Source organism: Megascapheus bottae, chromosome 25 (assembly GCF_031878675.1).
Source record: "Megascapheus bottae isolate mThoBot1 chromosome 25, mThoBot2.hap1, whole genome shotgun sequence".
In the NCBI taxonomy this organism is placed as follows: domain Eukaryota; kingdom Metazoa; phylum Chordata; class Mammalia; order Rodentia; family Geomyidae; genus Megascapheus; species Megascapheus bottae.
In genome coordinates this window covers 17,183,006-17,203,928 of record NC_143533.1, presented here as the reverse complement: position 1 = coordinate 17,203,928, position 20,923 = coordinate 17,183,006, and the positions used below count along the sequence as shown (strand labels likewise).

At 38.4% G+C, this 20,923-nt stretch overlaps 1 protein-coding gene across 1 annotated transcript in view; it reads left to right on the top strand.

The window, feature by feature from the left end:
• Ap4e1 (adaptor related protein complex 4 subunit epsilon 1) overlaps positions 1–20,923 on the top strand; it is a 38,591-nt gene that overhangs the window by 14,556 nt on the left and 3,112 nt on the right. The window contains exons 8-19 of the mRNA XM_090358418.1: positions 568–641; positions 2,358–2,480; positions 2,567–2,676; positions 5,362–5,501; positions 6,869–6,981; positions 7,071–7,189; positions 8,692–8,994; positions 9,603–9,717; positions 11,300–11,423; positions 14,230–14,488; positions 16,914–17,453; positions 19,635–19,825. Of these exons, the coding sequence (XP_090214544.1) occupies positions 568–641; positions 2,358–2,480; positions 2,567–2,676; positions 5,362–5,501; positions 6,869–6,981; positions 7,071–7,189; positions 8,692–8,994; positions 9,603–9,717; positions 11,300–11,423; positions 14,230–14,488; positions 16,914–17,453; positions 19,635–19,825 (2,211 nt within the window). The remainder of the gene's footprint in view (positions 1–567; positions 642–2,357; positions 2,481–2,566; positions 2,677–5,361; positions 5,502–6,868; positions 6,982–7,070; positions 7,190–8,691; positions 8,995–9,602; positions 9,718–11,299; positions 11,424–14,229; positions 14,489–16,913; positions 17,454–19,634; positions 19,826–20,923) is intronic.

Here is a 20,923-nt window from a genome sequence, read left to right as displayed (position 1 = left end):
ACCTCTAGAAAATGGGAAGTGGGACCTGACTGAAAGGTAGGATGGCAGCCTTGAGCTGAAGAGCTCAGGGACTACACCCAGGCCCAGGGGTAGGGTGGTAACCTTGAGCTGAAGAGCTCAGGGACAGCGCCCAGGCCAAGTTGAAGCCCCATAATACACACACACACACACACACACACACACACACACACACACACACACACTCAAAACCCAGATAATAATTTATAAGGTATTACTATAGTAATTTAAATGTTACAAAAATATTATTTGTTCAATCAGATTATAACCAGGTTTGAATATTAAGACCAGACAAAGGGAAAAGTTGACTGGGGTATGTGTGTTTCCTCAGTTGCTAGCTAGCCAAATTTGGTAGAGCAGGAAATCCAATTAATGAAAAGAGCAAATGAAATCTTTTAGAAGTAAAGTTTGGTAGCTTTACCATAAAATGAATTTCTTTCACTTCTCTTCTGTAGATCCTCAGTTTTAAAGAGAGAGAAGTTTGAAAAACTATGTTTTGTTGGGTTAGAATACAATAATTCTACTGCAAATAAAATATCTTTTAAACAGGACAAGTGAATTAATGTATGATGTTCTTGATGAGTCCTTACGAAGAGCTGAATTAAATCACAATGTCACTTATGGTAGGTAACATATACATGTTCTTGTAGTAACTAATGCCATTTCTAATATTCTAGCTAAATCTATGTTATAATACTATACATTCCAAACTATAACTTTTTCTAATGTTGACTTATATGTGTTATTATTTATTGAAAACATACTTGTGTTGAAATGCTTTTATATGCCTGCTGGCATTTTCAGATTTTTGTGTCTCCAGTACCCACTCAGGATATCACTGTGTAGGTCAGACTGGCTTCTACCTCACCATCTTCCTGTTTTCCCCTCTGAGTGGTGAGGATAATAGGTAGATGCAGCTATGCCCAGAATATACATGTGCTTTAAAGTCTGATTCTGTGCCTCTGCTATGTCTCATTTCTGATACTGTAACACTTTATGGCAAGCTCCAGCTCTTCAGTTCATAGGGCTTTGGTTTTTCTTTTGGTATTGGCCTTATGGCTTGAAATCAGCATTTGGGTGTTGTCTCTGAGCTTTTTTGCTCAAGATTAGCACTCTACCACTTGAGCCACAGCTCCACTTTTGACTTTATTTTTTTTCAGTTGTGGAGCTTGAACTCTGTGCTTGGATGCTGTCCCTTCAGCTCAAGGCTGCTGCCCTACCCCTTGAGCCACAGCACCACTTCCAGTTTTCTGATGGTTAATTGGAGATAAGAGTCTTAGGGACTTTTGTGCCTGGGCTGGCTTTGAGCCATGATCCTCAGTTCTCAGCCTCCTGAGTAGCTAGGATTACAGGTGTGAGCCACCTTGCCTGGCCTTTTTTTTTTTTTTTCTTTTGAAATAAGAATCTCAGACTTTCCTGGATCCTCAGATTTCAGCCTCCTTAGTAGCTAGAATTAAAGCTAGAATGAACCACCACTACCCAGCCAACTCGTTTTTGTTGTATTGTTGGTGGTGATGGTTGTGTGGAGCTTAAATTCAGGACCTAGGTACTGTCCCTGAACTCTGTCACTCAAGGCTAGAACTCAACCACCTTGAGCCATAGCTCTACCTGCAAGTTTTCAGTGGTTAATTGGTTAAAAGAATCTCATGGGAACTTTTCTGCCCTGGCTAGCTTTGAACTGTGATCCTTAGATCTCAGCCTCCTGAGTAGCTAGGATTATAGGCATGGGCTACCAGTGCTTGGCCCAACTCTTGTTTTTTTTTTTTAAAGAATTTGAAAAAAAAAAGTGTTTTGTTTTTATAACATCACTAGAGTGGTAAGACTTGTGACTACACTAAAAAGTCCATCTAGCACACCAATAAGTGCTTTATATATTAAAGTTTAATTTTGAATAGTGACCATCTCTTTGAAGCTTAGACCAACCTAAAATTATTATATTGCAATAACTACACATATAATTTCAGTGAATAAATGGTAGAAACTATTTGAAAGTAAAATATTTTAAAGCATTTAAGGAGTGTTCAAAAGATTACCTACATACTCAATAGAATGGTAGTTTATGGAGGGGAAGGTGTTTTGAGTTTTGTTCACTGCTACTTCCATGGTAATAATAGGTATTAGGCACATATGAAGGGTTTGATAAATATTTTGTGCATATATGAATGCATCAGTCTTATTACTGCTAATACAATTTACTTTATATTCTAATAACCTTATAAGACTGAAAACAATAAAGGTTGCTTCTTTGAAAAATTTCTGTTGAAAAATTTAAGTCTTATAGAAATATGTTCTTTCTTGAGCTTTAATAAGTCTGCCATTTTTGTATTTTTTTTCTTCAGCTATTCTGTTTGAGTGTGTCCACACAGTCTATTCTATTTATCCTAAATCAGATTTACTTGAGAAGGCGGCCAAATGCATAGGAAAATTTGTTCTGTCACCTAAAATAAACCTCAAGTATTTAGGTAAGGAAATTGGCTCTTTTTAAACAGCATTTGAAATTTGCTGGTTACTTGTAAGTCTCTTCATGTAATGTGATCTTTGTGTCTAGGACTGAAGGCTCTTACCTATGTTATCCAACAGGATCCCACCTTGGCTCTTCAACACCAGATGACAATAATTGAATGCTTAGACCATCCCGATCCCATTATTAAACGAGAGGTAAACTGGAATTTTGAATAGTGTACGTAAAGTGTTAACATTTCTAAACTTTTTGGTGGTGTTCTGGAGAGAGGTTAAAGTGTCAGACTGTGTGTTTTAACTTTTCTGTATATTTAATTCTGTCAACATTGACAAGAATTTGTATTTTAGTTTTCGTTTTGTGTTTTGAGGTTGGGTTTTGCTAGGTAGCTCAGGCTGGTCTTAAACTCATAATCCTCCTGACTCAGACTTTGAAATGCTGGGATTATAGGCATATACTACTATCTATGACTCACAAGAGTTTAGGTGAAGTTAACTATTTTGAGTTCATTAGTATCTTTTGTTGTTTCTTTTTTGGTTGGCTGTGGGCCTTGAACTGTAGGCCTGAGTGCTGTCCCTGAACTCTTCAACTCAAGGCTAGTGCTCTACCACCTTGAGTTACAATGCCACTTCCGGTTTTCTAGTGGTGAATTGGAAATAAGAGCCTCATTGACTTTTGTGTCCAGGCTGGCTTTGAACCATGATCCTCAGATCTGAGCCTCCTGAGTAGCTAGGATTACCACCACCTGGCTTCATTAGTGTCTTCATAGCCTAAGCATGATATGGGGACCTGAATTCTAGTCCCAGATATTAAGAGTATGTATTATAAACAGTATAATGGTGGAAAAATTTTACATCTGTAAAAGCTTTTAGCTTGGACCACTCAAACTGCAGTCCTCCTATATTTGGGTCCCATGTAGCTGGGATAATAGGAGTGTAATCACAACAAGCCAAGGTTTTAAATTCCTATTTTTAAAAAAATTGTATTTTATTATCAGAGTGATGTATAGAGGGGTTACAATTACATGAGTCAAGTAGTAAGTACATTACTTCTTGAACATTGATAGCCCTGATTTGTAAAAATAATGAAGATAAAGCGAGGCACCAGTGGCTCATGCCTGTAATCCCAGCTACTCAGGAGGATACGATCTGAAGGGTCACCATTCAAAAGCCAGCCTGGACAGGAAAGTCCATGAGATTTTTATCTCTAATTAACCACCAAAAAATCCAAAAGTAGAGTTGTGACTCAAGTGGTAGAGCACTAGCCTTGAGCTAGTGGAGTTGAACAGCATCCGGGCCTTAAGCCCCAGGACTGGAACAAAATAAAAAAACTGTAAAGATGAAAAGGAGTGAATATAATAAATATTTAAATATCTTAAAAGTAAGGAGATAAAGTAGAGCTTGAGTGAATACTATATTCTATTTGATGACTGTAATTTTTAAACAGCCATAAGTTTTGACTTTTAAAAGGCATTTTTGAGCCTGGTGTGGTGGCTCACACCTATAATCCTACTTACTTAGGAGACTGAGATCTGAGGATCAAGGTTCAAAGCCAGCTGGGGCACTAAAGACCTTGAGACTCTTTTTTTTTTTGTGGGTCAGGGGCTTGAACTCTGGCCTGGGAGTTGGCCCTGAGCAGCTCAGGGCCACTACCCTACCTTTGAGCCAAGCCTCACTTCCCGTTTTCTAGAGGTTAATTGGAGATAAAAGTCTCTGGTCCTTTTGTGCCCAGGCTGGCTTTGAACCATAATCCTCAGATCTCAGCCTCCTGAGCAGCTAGGATTACAGGCATGAGCCACCCTGGCTAAGACCTTATCTCCAATTAATTTCTAGGAAATGAGAAGTGGGGTTGTGACTCCAGGGGTAGGGCGGTAGCCTTGAGCTGAATTGCTCAGGAACAGCGCCCAGGCCCAGAGTTCAAGCCCCATGACTCATCAAAAAAAAAAAAAAAAAAAAAAAAAAAAAGGAGAAGAAAGAAGGCCTTATTAAAGCTGGATATAAAAAGATGTTTTGCTATGTAATTCCTACCTCTGTAACTCCATTCAGTTCTGGAAATGCCAAGTTACAGGCCATGGAACAGGAAATAAATTTAGTGTAAATTATGTAATCTATATAATGCATAGTTCAGAGATTACAGAGGGTAAGTTTGAAAGTGCTCCCTACCTGGCGAGTTATTGATAGGATTCCATAGTAAGACTAGATTTATAAGAATGTATACTTACAAATACATGTATACACACACAAGCAGAGACATTTAAACTTTTATAATTTGGGGAAATTGCACTGTCCTTGGGCTTTCTCAGGTTAGAGCTCTATGACTTGAGCTACAGCACCACTCTGGCTTTTTCTATGTATGTGGTACCGAGAATTGAACACAGGTCTTCATGCATGCTAGGCAAGCACTCTACCACTAGGCCAAACTCCCAGCCCCTAGTTTTTTTTACATGTTTTGACACGCAGAAATGTCAGGTCTTAAATATCTCATGTTAATTTTAATTTAAGCAATTTTTAGATGAAGTTTATATTTCTTGATTAGCTATTAACTACCTAGTAGACCTAAGTAAAAAAATAAGCCATTCAGCTGTATTATTTCTTTTTTTTTTTTTTTGCCAGTCCTGGGCTTGAGCTCAGGGCCTGAGCACTGTCCTTGGACTTTCTCAAGGCTAGAGCTCTACCACTTGAGCCTCAGCACCACTTCTGGCTTTTTTCTATGTATATGGTACCGAGGAATCAAACCCGGGTCTTCATGCATGCTAGGCAAGCATTTTAACCACCAGGCCAAACTCCCAGCCCCTCAGCTGTATTATTTCTAAATGTGTTACTGTATTTATTGATGTTGTCCTGCATAGGTTTATAATGCTGTTTCTATTTTCCTTTGTTAAATAGACACTGGAACTTCTTTATAGAATTACAAACACACAGAATGTAACTGTTATTGTCCAGAAAATGCTTGAATATTTACATCAGAGTAAAGAAGAATATATTATTGTCAATTTGGTCGGCAAAATAGCTGAACTGGCTGAGAAATATCCTTTGCTTTGATATTGAGTCATAAAATACCTTTGGTTATAGTTATCTTAATATGATTGATACAGACTTGCATGTTCACTGGCGATAGGGACCTAGCAGTAACTTGCACTCTTCATTTTGAACACTTTTTTTTTTCAAAATTTATTTATTTATTGTTAATTGTAGGACTTGAACTCTGACCCTGAGCACTGCCCTTAAGCTTTTTTACTCAAGGCTAGTAATCTGCTTTGAGCCACAGCACCACTTCAGTTTTCTGGTGGTAATTGGAGATAAAAGTCTCACAGACCTTCCTGCCCAGGCTGATTTCAAAGGGAGATCCTTAGATCTCCACCTGCTGAGTAGCTAGGGTTACAGGAATGAACCACTGGCACCAGCTGCTCCCACTGTTTTTTTTCTGAGTAGAAGTTCTTGCTTTGGAGAAGGATAGGGATCCTAAAATAATTCCTTTGTGATATTGTTTATGCTGGAAGTTGTCACACAGTAGTGGTTGGAATCTCCTGTTACAATTTTGTATTCTTTACCCATCTACCCCCCCTTTTTTTTTTGCCAGCCTTAGGGCTTGAACTCAGGGTCTGCGCAATGTCCCTGAGTTTCATTTGCTCAAGGATAGCACTCTACCACTTGACCCACAGCACTACTTCTGGCTTTTCCTGTATAGATGGTAAGGAGGAATAGAAGCCAGGGCTTCATGCATACTAGGCAAACACTCCACCACTAAGCAAATGTCCTAGTCTCTATCCATTTATTTTTTTAAGTTAGGAACCTTACAAATCATAAAATTATTACTGTGTTTTTTAAATCCAAGAGAGAATGAATAACACTAATCAAATTATGTCAATCGCTTATATACAATTAAGTTCTAGACCTTGTTACAGCTCTACAGCTCAATGATAGAACTTCAGCACTAATGAGAAATATAATAGAAAAGAAGTTAAATCACTTATTCAGGTAAATACATCACACTTAACCCAACTGATATGGACCTAATTTCCCATTATTTATTTATTCTTACTTAGGTTGTTCATTTATTTGAATTTATTTATTTTTACTTACTGAATGCTTATTAACGTGGTATATAACAATTTATTAAGTTTAAAAAGTAAATTTATTAGCCTGTGTCAGTAGCACAAGGGGGCATGATTGTGATAATTCTGTGGATGTGTACAATGTTCTTTGAATAGATCCAACTTAATATTACTAAGCAGACATTGTATGTGAAAGGAAGTATAGAACGAGGGTAGAGAACATTTTGTGGAAGAGGTTAAAGATAAACATGCCACTGTAGTCTGATTTGGGATTATTCTGCAAAGGATTGCTGCAAAAAAGATACTTTTAATTTGGAAGTATACTTAACACTGGACACATATGCTCCTGACAATTCTTGGTTTATTCAGACAATGAATGCTGTGTTTTCAGTGGGTGGAGATGTAATGCACCCTGATATTCCCAATAACTTTCTGAGACTGCTAGCAGAAGGTTAGTAATGTTTTAAAATTTTAAAAAATGATTACAGAGTCATTTGGAAATTTGGGGATATTAAAATGGTGTTTCAAATTTCTTCATAGGTTTTGATGATGAAACAGAAGATCAACAATTAAGACTCTATGCAGTTCAGTCTTATCTCACTTTACTAGATATGGAAAATGTGTTGTACCCACAGAAATTTCTTCAAGTTATGAGCTGGGTGAGCAAATGTATTACACATTTTTATAACTTTTTAAAAGTAAAAAACAAATATGACTATGTATTTCCTCCAAACATAACATTATTCAGTTGTACTTAGTTAATTCCTTCAGTTGTCAGTTTTCTTTGTCCAAGGTTACCTTCCATTTCTTTTGTCTTTTTTCTTTTTTTTTGCCTGTCCTGGGGCTTGAACTCAGGACCTGAGCACTGTCCTTGGGCTTTCCAAGACTAGTGCTCTACCACTTGAGCCATCACAGTCCCACTTCCAGCCTTTTTCTGTGTATGTGGTACCAAGGAATTGAACCTGGGTCTTTGTGCATGTTAGGCAAGCACTTTATCACTAGGACAAACTCCTGGTTCATCTTCTAAAGTCTTGTTTGCTTACTTATCAAGTCTTTCTACTATCTCATTTGTCTTTTTTTTTTTTTTTTTTTTTTTTGCCAGTCCTGGGACTTGAACTCTGGCCTGAAGCTGTCCCTGAGCTTTTTTTTTTTGCCAGTCCTGGGCTTGGGCTCAGGGCCTAAGCACTGTCCTTGGACTTTCTCAAGGCTAGAGCTCTACCACTTGAGCCTCAGCACCACTTCCAGCTTTTTTCTATGTATGTGGTACCGAGGAATCGAACCCAAGTCTTCATGCATGCTAGGCAAGCACTCTACCACTAGGCCAAACTCCCGGCCCCAATTTTTGATATACTCTTAAACTTCAAATCTACGGATTCTTCAATTATTTCTTCACTATGTGAGTATGTTTAATCTACATTAAAAAATATGGTTGGCTCACGCCTGTAATCCTAGCTACTCAGGAGGCCGAGATCTGAGTATCATGGTTCAAAGCCAGCCTGGGGCACTGAAACTGAAGACCACAGAGACTCCTATCTAATGATCCACTATAAAATGGGAAGTAGGGGGCTGGGAATTTGGCCTAGTGGTTAAAGTGCTTGCCTAGCATGCATGAAGACCCAGGTTCGATTCCTCGGTATCACATACATAGAAAAAAGTCAGAAGTGGTGCTGAGGCTCAAATGGTAGAGCTCTAGCCTTGAGAAAGTCCAAGGACAGTGCTCAGGCCCTGAGCTCAAGCCCAGGACTGGCAAAGAAAAAAAAAAAAAAATCTTTGGGGGCCGGGAGTTTGGCCTACTGGTAGAATGCTTGCCTAGCATGCACGAAGACCTGGGTTCAATTCCTCGGTACCCCACATACATAGCAAAAAGCTGGAAATGGTGCTGAGGCTCAAGTGGTAGAGCTCTAGCCTTGAGAAAGTCCAAGGACAGTGCTCAAGCCCTGAGCCCAAGCCCAGGACTGGCAAAAAAAAAAAAAAATGGGAAGTAGGGCTGTGGCTCAAGGGGTAGGGCTGTAGCCTTGAGCTGAAGAGCTCACAGACAGCACCCAGACCCAGAGTTCAAGCCCCACAACAGACAAAAGAAACAACAACAACAAAAACACTATCAGTAGGCTGAGTATAGAGTACAGTGTAACTTGATATAATATTTCTGTTTTTCTCATAGGTTTTAGGAGAATATTCCTACCTCTTAGATAAAGAAACACCTGAGGAGATTATAACCAGGTTATACAAGTTACTTATGAAAGAGTTCATTTCTTCAGAAACAAAAGCCTGGTTAATTGCTGCTATAACCAAGTTGACACCTCAAGCACAATCTTCTGATATAGTTGAGAAATTAATCCAAGAATTTACCACCTCTTTGGATACTTGTTTGAGACAGCAGGCATTTGAATTAAAACATTTGCATAAGAATGTGGAGCTTATGAAGAGCTTACTTCCATTTGATAGGAGTTGTGAAGACATGGTGGTAAGACATGAGTTCCATGTTTTTAAAATTTGTGTGGTCTAAGTTATGTTAGCTTAAGTGTTTTAATAGGCATGATGTATTTTATGAAAGGAAGTTAGCTAGGTGGTCATGATATAAGATAATCTCAAAGATCAGAAAAAAGGCAAAGAAACAATAGAAGAAGAAAGAGTAGAATGACGTGGCCACAAGCCAAAGAGTGCAGGCATCTCTAGAAGTTGAAAGAGATAGGAATTGATTCTCTCCTGTATCCAAAAGGCACCTGCTCTGCCAATGAATTTTGGCCTCCTTGTAACAGAAAGCCAACACAGTCGATCTTACTTGTAGTATGCATTTCTATTTCTTTTAGTATTTATAAGGTTCCTCAGGGTGGATATTGTATTTGTCTCATTCATAGCACCTGATAGATGCCCTAATAGTTCTGCTTTCATTGCATTGGAATAAAATAATACTAACTCAAAAGATTTACATTGCGTGGTTCTTAGCTTAGTGAGCTGATGTTTCAGAAAGCTAGAGTTGGGTAGTATTATTAGAATTAAAGCTTCTGTTTTTTACTTAAGCTCTGTAAGGATATATAAATTACAGTAATTTTTGCTTAACTTTTAATACAGGTGGATGTGTCCCTATCGTTTCTGGATGGCTTTGTAGCTGAAGGACTGAGTCAGGGGGTAGCACCTTACAAACCTCACCATCAGCGCCAGGAAGAAAAGCTTTCTCAGGAAAAAGGTGGGTTTTTTTATGGGCCTATATTAAGTCAGGTTGTAGGGATATAATTATTTTCTACACTTGATTTTATAGTTATATAAATAATGAGTAAGAGCATTTACTTTTTATTACTGCTCTTTAAATCTGCTTGTGATTTGTTTACCCTACCTAGGTTTTTTGAGATGAAAAAAAAATTATCCTTACTGTAATCCCTCTATAACCTGACAATAAAAAAAAAGATTAAGAAAAGGTTCATAGGATCTATATAGCCTTGAACTGGTATCCTTCCATTCTCAGCCTCCCAAGTAGCTAGAATTATATCTGAACCATCAGTGCCCAGTTTAGAAGGTACTTTTTCTTATAGTGTATACGGTCTGAAAAAAATACATTTACGAGTTAGGACTTAATTTTAGCTAATTGCAAAGAAATGAAACCAGTGGCTTCCAGTTGTAATCCTATCTGTTGAGGAGGCTGAAATTGAAGAATTGAAATCTGAAGCCAGTTTGGGAAGAAAATGTCCAATAGACACTGTCTCTGATTAACAAGGAAACATGCTAGGCTGGAGGTGTGGCTTAAGTGGTAGAGAACCAGTCACGAGCAAGAAAGCTAAATGAATAAGTTTGAGGCCCTTAGTTCAAGCCCCAACAGCCAAAAACTAAAGCAAAGGCATGAGAAGAATTACATACAATTTAAAGGATGGTGATTACTTGCTCATTAAAGAGAAAAAATGAAATTAGGTATTTCATTGTGGATGACACCTTTATGATTACAAAAAACCCAGGCTTATCTGCTATTCTTCCTCTGAATGTTTCACTTTATGATCCAGTATGGCTCCTTGCATTCCAACAACAAACTTTCATGCTAGCCAGAAGGAAAGATGGAAGGGGGAGAAGATACTGTTTTCCCTTCCAGGGAGACCTGTCCCAGATGATCCATACAAGTATGCACATCAATCACTTCACTGGCCAGAATACAGTCACATGATAAAAGGAGTTTAGCAGTGTCTGTTTTCTGGCTACCCAAGTACCCAGTTCAGAATGAAAGGGAGAATGGAGGTTGTCACAATCTGGTCTACTCCCATAACTATGAATTTCCTTGGCTGATTGAATTCATGTAAGTTATATAGATTCAAAAGAATTAGAGCCTGAATATTCCTTGTTGCTTGTCAGTGAAGATTTCACATTGAGTTCTCCATCAGTTTATTTGATAAAAAATGTGCCTAGTAACTTTTGTTAAACAAACAAGGTCAGCTCTTCATTTAGAGCTCATTAAATATTTTTGCATGAGAGCAGCAACTTTTCACAAGGCCTGGTTTGTCAATTGTCTTTTCTCGTGGAATTCTTCTCTAGTTTCTGAGAGAGGTAAAAATGGAAAAATGAAGTACAGCTTGTTTCTGATCACTCTGTATGACAACTTAAGTTACCCGTAGCTGCTTTACTATTATTACTACAAAGCATTGATCAAATCATCTTGAAAGCTTCTCACCATGAAAAATTGTCACTGGCTTTCAATTTCAGTTATTTTGGTGGTGAATAGAACCTAATATATCTGTTTTTTGGCTTTGTTTTAAATATGAACCTGTGTTACTGTTTTAAAATTGTAGTTCTCAATTTTGAACCATATGGACTCTCCTTTCCTTCATCTGGTTTCACTGGACGGCAATCTCCTGCTGGCATTTCTCTTGGTTCAGATGTATCTGGAAATAGTGCTGAGACCAGCCAGAAAGAGTAAGTAGCTTTCCTATTAAAATTGAGAACTTTGGAGTGTATAATATGTCTTTTTAACATTCCATTGCTTTCTGTCTCAGCTTTGGATAATCAATCTTTGTTATATTTTAGGATGACTTTCCAGAAAGTTTACTGTTTCAAGGGTCTTCAAATCATTCAAAGGGAGAGACAGATTTGTATTTGAACCCTTTCAAGGGTTCCTAATATTAAATTCTGCTCATATTCCCATTTCAGATTGCTTTCAGTATATTGGTAATGTCCAGCATGCCCTTATCCTTTAAAAGCTTTCCTTATTTCCAAGACAGCACAAGATGTGCAATACTGTGTAATAATGTGTATGTTATTGCTACTTACCTTAAACTCTTTTTTTTCTTTTTGCCAGTCCTGGGCTTAAACTCAGAGTCTGAGCACTGTCCTTGGACTTTCTTAAGGCTAGAGCTCTACTACTTGATCCACAGCACCACTTCTGGTTTTTTCTCTGTATGTGGTACCAAGGAATTGAACCTGGGTCTTCATGTATGTTAGACAAGCACTCTACCACTAGGCTAAACTCCTGGTTCCATATTTTAAACTTTTAAGAAGTATATCAAAACTTATTAGCAGATATTAAGCATTCTGTATAAGTATATAAGCATATTCTACAGTCCTCACAATCTGTTTATGTCAGATAAATTCTTATAACGAGCTCATTGGAAGGATTGGCAGCTATTAGATAAACATTCAACAAAGTTCTGACTAGTAGAAGTTGGATACATGACTGGAAACACTTCCACAGCTTTTGGGTAGCCACTTTGAAAATTGCTTCACCTTTTCTTAAATATCTGATTTAGAGTCAAGTTTTATTCTTTTAGACTTTGATTTTGGAAATACAATTAAATTACTATTAGAAACATAATAGGTTGAAATTTTGTATGTGAAATGCATAAACATAAGGCAAGTCTGCATTATGTGACTGAAAAATGGTAACTACCAACATTAATAATACTCATCACCCTCATTCTCATTATCTAAAAACTGAGTTTAGCGAAGAAAATTTGTGATCATTCTGAACTATTTTGGTCAGTATACAATACTAGAATAAAGTAGAAAAGGGATGAGGGTGTGGCTCAAGTGGTGTCTTGAGTGATCTAACAAGGATGAGGTCCTGAGTTCAAACCCCAGGACTGCCAAAACAAATAAGTTTTTTGTTTGTTTTTGGTTTTGTTTTTAGCCAGTCCTGGAGCTTGAACTCAGGGCCTGAGCACTGTCCTTGGGCTTTCCTTAAGGCTAGTGCTCTACCACTTAAGCCACAGCACCACTTTTGGCTTTTTTCTACGTACATGGTACTGAGGAATCAAACCTTTTTGTTTTTTGCCCGTCCTGGGGCTTGAACTCAGGGCCTAAGCACTGTCCTTGGGCTTTCCTTAAGGCTAGTGCTCTACCACTTGAGCGACAGCACCACTTTCAGCTTTTTTCTACGTACAAGGTACTGAGGAATCAAACCTGGGTCTTCGTGCATGCTAGGCAAGCACTCTAACCACTAGATCAAACTCCTGGCCCCCAAACATATGTTTTGCATAGTGTCATAATCTAGGCAAGATGACTCATGTTTTTAAAAATTCTTCCATGATATGTTTTATATCGTTTTGTTTTGTTTTGCTGTGTTGATGGGGGGGGAGGGCTTGAACTCTGGGCCTGGGAACTGTTCTTGATTGTTTTAGCTCAAGGCTATTGTGCTACCACGTGAGCCACAGAGCCACTTGAGCCATAGAGCCCTTCTGGTTTTCTTGTGGTTAATTGGAGATAAGAATCTCTCAGATTTTTGTGCCTGGAGTTAGCACAGAAAAGCCATAAAAGCCAAACACAGTGGCTCACACTGTAATCCTAGCTACTCAGGAGGCTGAGATCTAAGGATTGGGGTCAAAGCCAGACCAGGCATTAAAGTCCTTGGGCCTCTTATCTCCAGTTAATCACTAGAAAATGGGAAGTGGTGTTGAAGAGCTCAAGGACAACACCTAGGCCCAGGGGTAGGGCAGTAGCCTTGAGCTGAAGAGCTCATAGACAGTGCCTGGTCCCAGAGTTCAAGCCCCATGGCCCACAAAAAACAAAAAGAAAAGAAAAAGCCAGAAGTGGCACTGTGCCTCAAGTGGTAGAGTACTACAGCTTGGAGCAAAACTGGCCAGAAAGAAAAAAAAAGTACATATAACATATAGGAGGGTATTTGAATAATGTTTTTACTTTCAATGGAATTTTATGTCATGAATTTATATTTATGAATTTATATGTTTCTGAATTTATGTTTAATACCTTTATAGAAACTTGAGGGGTAGCAATATGTCTTAGTTATAGTGTGCTTGCCTAGTATATGCATAAAGCCCTTGGGTTCAATTCCTCAGTACCACATAAACAGAAACAAAGCAAAACAAACAAACAAAAAAAAAAACCCCTTGAGTCATTTCTGATCTTTGGCCTGTCAGAATCAAAAGTAAGTCCTTTTCTTTTAAGTCAGTGGAGGAAAGAAATTGATTTATTATAGTAGTTCTATTTTCATACAACTTATTCAAGCAATTAAATGAAATGATCTAAGAATTCTAAAGTTTTGGAATTCTACTGCCTTAAATTCTCTGACTAGAGAATTGGGTAAGTTGCCTATAATGAAAATAAAGTCTGAAGATAGGTGTTTACTTCTGTTACATAAAATATAATTAAAAGTTTTTTCCTCCTTAAAGCTCATGGGCAGTATTAATGTGTTTTGAAAATATACTCAAGCAAAGTAAATATTTGTCCATTATTTAGACTGGCTTACTTTACTCATTGCTCTCATTAGGACAAATAGCCTGAAGCTGGAAGGTGTAAAGAAGTTGTGGGGAAAAGAGGGCTATCTTCCGAGGAAAGAGAGCAAAGGGGGTGATGAAGCAGAAGCTCCCACTGGTCCCCCAGAGACGGCAATATTGGAGAATAGAGATCAAGGTATAACAAGAAGAGACCAGTCTCAAGTCCTTACCCAGTCTAAAGAGGAGAAAGAAAAGCAGATGTTGGCGTCATCATTGTTTGTTGGGATAGGGTCAGAAAATACAGTCCATCTGGTAAGTAATCTGCTGGGTTTTTTTTTTTCTTTTTTCCTTTAAAAGTCCATCTGCTGTTTGTACAGAAACCTTACTCTTAAAAACGTCCTGGCTTTCATGTATACATGGTAGGAAATAGCTCTCCCAATTCTCATTTGCCATTCTTTTCTAGCTCCAGAGCTGCCAGTGGCACACCCCTTATATCCCTGAGGGAAAAAATCTGGTCAGTCTGAGTCAGGTGTGCTCTCTCATCTATCTAGCTGAAGCAGAGATCAGGGTCCAAAAAAAGTGACAAGTATGACTAGGGGCACTCCTTCCCCTGTGGATAGCTGGGACCTTGTTCTAATGAAGGAGGGCATGATTGAGTTGTTGTTAATAATAATCAACAAGGTTATTGATATATCTATGAAAAAGTGCATCTCAGAATGAGTTTTTAGTAGAGTAATTAGCCAATTTAGATGTACAACTGTAGGAGAATAATTTCATAGATTATATTTTCTTTGGTATTTAGCCACAAAAATTGGTTAGTCAAAGGAAAAGTGCAATATGTTAAACAAAAACCATGGAGTACAGGTTGAAGGTGTAGTTCAGTGGTAGAGTAGTTGGGTAGAATTCTTGAGTACTTGGGTAAAATCCCTAGCACTGCAAGAATAAAACTAAAACAGCACATGGACTGTAAAGTTTTATTTATGTCTTTTTAAAAAAATTCTAGTGTATTAGTATTTGATTATCTGGGTATTGAAATTAATGGAATTTATAAAAACATGTAAACAGAAATAAACAGACACCTTGTAATTGAGCTCTAAATCATTATCAGAGTCTGAATCATATTTCTTTTCTTGAATAGTTTTCTTTTCCAGCTTTGTATAGTTTGTCCCAAATTCTTTTGGCTCTGAAATGGTGGCTTATGTTTCTTTTTTTTTTTTTTTTGGCCAGTCCTGGGCTTGAACTCAGGGTTTGAGCACTGTCCTTGGACTCTTTTCCTCAAGGCTAGCACTCTGCCACTTGAACCATAGCACCATTTCTGGCTTTTCTGTGTATATGGTACCAAGGAATTGAACCTGGGTCTTCGTGCATGCTAGAAAAGCTCTCTACCAGTAGGCCAAACTCCCAGCTTCATTTATGTCTCTTTTTGTTGTTGATGCTTTTTTTTTTTCTTTTCTTTTTTTTTTTTTTTTTGGTTGGTCATGGGACTTGAATTCTGGGCCTAAGTGTTATCCCTGAGCTCTTCCGCTCAAGGTTCTCCCTTTACCACTTGAGCCACAGTACCACTGGTTTTCTGGTGGTTGATTAGAAATAAGAGTCTCACCCTGGCTGGCTTTGAACTGAGATCCTCAGATCTCAGCCTTCTAAGTAGCTAGGATTACAGGCGTGAGCCACCGCATCCAGCTTTTGTTGTTACTGCTTTTTGAGAGCAGTATTGGGATTTGAATTTGCTTTATGCTTGCTAGGCAAACCCAACAAGTTTGATAATTAATGTCTTTAGATGTTAGGATTATGACTTTCAAAATTTTTTGTACTGATGAATTGTTTTCATAGTGAAATATTGGAAAATTATATAGAGCAGGTGCTATGTTGAACATCTAAGTATACCACATAATCCGTTTCAGGAAGAAGTCACCTCATACAAGGTTGTGATTAGAGAGACATATAATTCCCTCGTCATCTTTCTGTCAGCTTGGTAGGTGACATGTTAAACTAGGTCACATGCCTTATCTATATCTAGACTCACCATTTGGGTCCCATTTTCTTCAGACTTGATGTGAGTTCACTGTCTTTTGGCCTGCTGATTAACAGCAGACTGCAGTCTCCTTTGAAGGCAAAGTAGACAGTATCCAAAATGAAACATATATAAAATGAAAAAAAAGTCCCAAAGCAGCAACACATCACAGCAACCAACAGAAACAAAGCAGCATTGACCTTTTTACTACCTCCCCCTGCCCCTTGTTTTTCTCCTTTTTAGTGAAACGAATGGGATTTTTGTTTAAATGTCTTCTGAATTGGGAAGTGAGACTCCTATGTTGAGAAGTGGAAGGTGTTGGGGCCTTGAGGGGAATGGGATTTTTGTTTAAATGTCTTCTGAATTGGGAAGTGAGACTCCTATGTTGAGAAGTGGAAGGTGTTGGGGCCTTGAGGGGAATGTAGAAGGCATAAAAGTGGAACTAGTATTCTGATGGAGTATAAAAGGTGCCATGTAGTGTTGAAGTTCCCAGGGGGACAGAGACATGAACTTGAGAACCAAGATTTAGCTAATAGTTCAAATTATGTAGCTGACAGCATTTTAAAATTTATACTCATCAAGATGCATTGTATTTATAACCTGCTATGTTAAATGGGTCCTTTGTGCAACTATTTAAAGATAATAAAAATATTTATGATTTAACATTTTATTGATGTGTGATTTCTATTAATGTATGCTTGATAGAACCGTGTGTTCCATTTTCAGCTAGGAAAAACAGACCCTGTGTCTCACAAGTTCCGAAGGAAATCAAAACTCAAGGAAGTCAGAAGTGGAGAAACAGCCCGTGCTTTCTTCAGTTCTTTGTCAAACATGGTCTGTGAAGATGATGATCATCTGAATAATTTACAGGATAGAGGAGACAAGGAACTAAAGGAATTTTCTCTCAGTTCAGAACTTTTGGATTCCAAGTCCATCACAGAGCTGCCTTTGGTTGAGAAGCTCTCAAATTGTAGCCTGTCTGCACCTTCTTTGTTTGCTGATAACAGCATGGAAATTTTCCATCCTTCTCCCTCGACTACAGCCTTAGTTGCCAAGGAACTCTCTGTAGTTTCTTCTTTGTTGGAAGAAACTACTGAGTGCTTGTGTTCAAGTCTTACAGAGGTCTGTAATAATGAAACCATATCAGTGTCTTCTTGCAAAGTTTGGGAAGATGATTGTTTAGTGGTGGTCTGGTTAGTCGCTAATAAGACTGATTTGGAGTTGAAGAGCGCTCACTTAGAAATTTTTCCTGCAGAAAATTTCAAGGTAAGACAATGGTTTCCTTCAATGGACAGTACTTACTCAGTATTCCTGCTGGTGGCTCTTGCATTTTATAAATTCCTTCCATATCCCTACCTCTTTTATTAAAACAGGTAAGAGGTGTGAGTTTTGTGAGTAGGGACAAGTTATTTAAGAAAATAAGAAGGAAGCATATTAAAGATTGGTGAAGGCCATAGATATAAAGTGAGTTTTGATAGATCACAGCAAAGAGCCCAGACTCACACTGTTATGACAGCTTATTTAACTGCGTTGTGCCTGTCTTGTTTAAACAAAATATGACTACTACATAATGCAAGGATGAAATGAATCAGTATCTGTAGAATACTTATAAGTGATATATGACAAGTGATATTTTGTTATTTTCAGTGCACATTTTGTGTCCATTCTTCCACTCTTTTTTTTTTTTTTGGTCTGTCATGGGACTTGAACTCTGGGCCTGGGCTGTTCAGCTCACAGCACCACTTCCTGTTTTTTAGTGGTTAATTGGAAATAAGAGTCTCATGGTCTATAGTGCCTGGGGTTGGCTTTGAACCTCAATCCTCAGATCTCAGCCTTCTGAGCAGCTAGGATTATAAGTGTGAGCCACTACACCTGGCTCTTTTTTTTTCCCTCCTTTTTTTTAGTCATTTGTGGGGCTTGAAATCAGGGCCTGTGCTCTGTCCCTGAACTCTTTTGTTCAAGGCTAGTTACTTTGGGACACAGCTCCACTTCCAGTTTTAGAGTGGTTAATTGGAAATAAGACTTTTCTGCCTGGGCTGTCTTTGAACTGCAATACTCAGATCTCAGCCTCCTGAGTAGCTAGGTTACATGTGTGAGCCAGCAGTACCTGGCTTTCTTTCACTCTTTAAATATCTCCTCTGTCACTCCTGTAGTCACTTCAACTAAATTCTCAAATTAGTTAACAGAATGCAATGGAACATAAAGAAGTAAGACTATTGAAGGGTAAATGGATAGTGTCTCCTTTTTTCTCTCATTGATTTACTTTTTAAACTGAGTACTAAGATCAGTTCTGTTTCTCCTTAGCTCCAAAGTAACACACACACACACACACACACACACACACACACACACACACACACACACAAAGCCGTGCAAGGAGGCTCACGCCTGCAATCCTAGCCACTCAGGAGGCTAAGGATCAAAGTTCTAAGCCAGCAAGCCAGCCCGGGCACTGAAGACCTTGAGATGGAGGTAGCATTGAGCTGGAGAGCTCAGGGACAGCACCCAGGCTCAGAGTCCAAGCCTCCATGGGCTACCAAAAAGAAAAAAAATCTAGTAGTCAGGTACTAGTAGATCATGCCTATAATCCTAGCTATTTAGGAGAGTGAGATCTAAGAATCACAGTTGAAAGCCATCCCAGGCAGGAAAGTAGATGAGACTCTTATCTCAAATAAAACTACTCAGAAAATCTAGAAGTGTCACTGTGGCTTAAGTGCTAGCCTTGGGCAAAAGAAGTTCAGGGACAGCACCTAGACCCAGAGTTCAAGTTCCAGGATTGGGGGGTAGAAGGGGGAAATCAAGTGTCAGATTAGATTTTAATCTTTAAAACAATTAAAAAAATTTTGGTGCTGGGTGCCTGTAGCTCAGGCCTATAATCCTAATTACTCAAAGAGGCTGAGATCTGAAGATGACAGTTTGAAGCCAACCCAAGTAGAAAAGTAAATAAATAAAAATTGATGGTAGTAAATCAAACCCAGAGGCCTGTACGTGATAGTTTTTTTCTTTTTTCAGTCATCTTCATAATGTAGTTTATTGACTTACCCCGTTTATAGCTTTTGTGCCACTTCAATTAAGCAGAAAATCAGTATTCATAAGCCGAGCATGGGGGCTTATGGCTGTAATCCTAACTACTCAGGGGGCTGACATCTGAGGATTGCAGTTCAAAGCCAGCCTAGGTATTAAAGAACGTGAGACTCTTATCTCCAGTTAACCACTAGAAAATGGGAAGTGGAGCTGAGACTCAAGGGGCAGGGTGGTAGCCTTGAGCTGAAGAGCTCAGGGACAAGGCCCAGGCTCAGGGGTAGGACAGTAGCCTTGACCTGAAGAGCTTAGGGACAGCACCCAGGCCCAGAGTTCAAGCCCCATGACTCACCAAAAAAAAAAAAAAAGAAAGTGTTCATACAGAGTATTGATCCTTACTGTAATGTTTTTTCACTCTGTTTACAGATCACAGAGCAGCCTGGATGCCGGATGCCTGTGGTGGACGCAGAAAGCATCACAAGCTTCCAGCATTGTGTGCAGGTGGAGCAACCTTTTACAGAAGGGTATCTCTCTGGTTTCCTGACTTATCAGATGGTAGATGTACACCCTGTTCAGCTGGACTTTTCCATCAACTTATCATTATTAGATTTTATTAGGTAAATATTTTCCAGAATATTAATTTAAATTACTCTTTCAGGAAATATTTATTAGGCTTTCTTTCTAGAACCAGCACTACACAAAGTGATAGAGAGTATACCAATTAAAGTTAGACAGTCTCCTCTGTAGACAGCTTCTAATCTAGGAGGAGACATAGAACAGTCATGTGATTGGTGAGATGAAGGGATAAACAGCTAGGATGCTGAGGAATTCTATGGCCTTTTTGAGGTAATACTAGGGATGACCTGTAGAAACTTTTGAAAGAAAGTAATACACACACACACACACACACACACAATTCATTTATTTATTTATTTATTTTTGGTCAGTTATGGGGCTTGAACTCTGAGCCTAGATGCTGTCCCTGAGCTCTTTAGCTAAAGGCTACCACTTGCCCCACAGCACCACTTCCAGTTTTCTGGTGGTTAATTGGAAATACGGGTCTCACGGACTTTAGAGCCCAGGCTGGCTTTGAACTCTGATCCTCAGACCTCAGCCTTTTGAGTGGCTAGGATTACAGGTGTGAACCACCAGCGCCTAGCCACGAAAGTAGTATTTAATCTCAAATAATGTCAGAGATTTTACATGACTCTTAAAGCTTTTAAATTTTCTCTCATTTGTATTTTTTTTCATGAAGTCTTGCTTGTTAAGCTTTAGAGATCTGTAAGAAAAATACTCGCCTTTTATTAACTATATAGTGCAATAAAAAACATGCAGTGAACATTTAGCATCATAGTAGATAGTATGTATATTACAAAAAAGTTGAGAACAGTTTTTTTTTCTAGTTCTGTATTCATTTCTAGAAAATCTATTGATTGGTATTTGAACAATTTGAAGTGAGCTAAGAATATGAAATACCTGTGAATATTTGAATTTTTTAACCTCTACACATCCACTTATGTTATACTACTGTAAATTTTGCCCTTTCTTTGAAATCTTCTAGTAAAAACAAGTCTTATCAACTGTCAATGAATAGGTATATCCAGGCTGTTAGATAAAATCTAACCTTATAAGGGATCTTACATTTGAGCCAGAAGTTTGGCCTGGTGGTGGAGTGCTTGACTAGCATGCACAAAAACCTGGGTTTGATTCCTCAG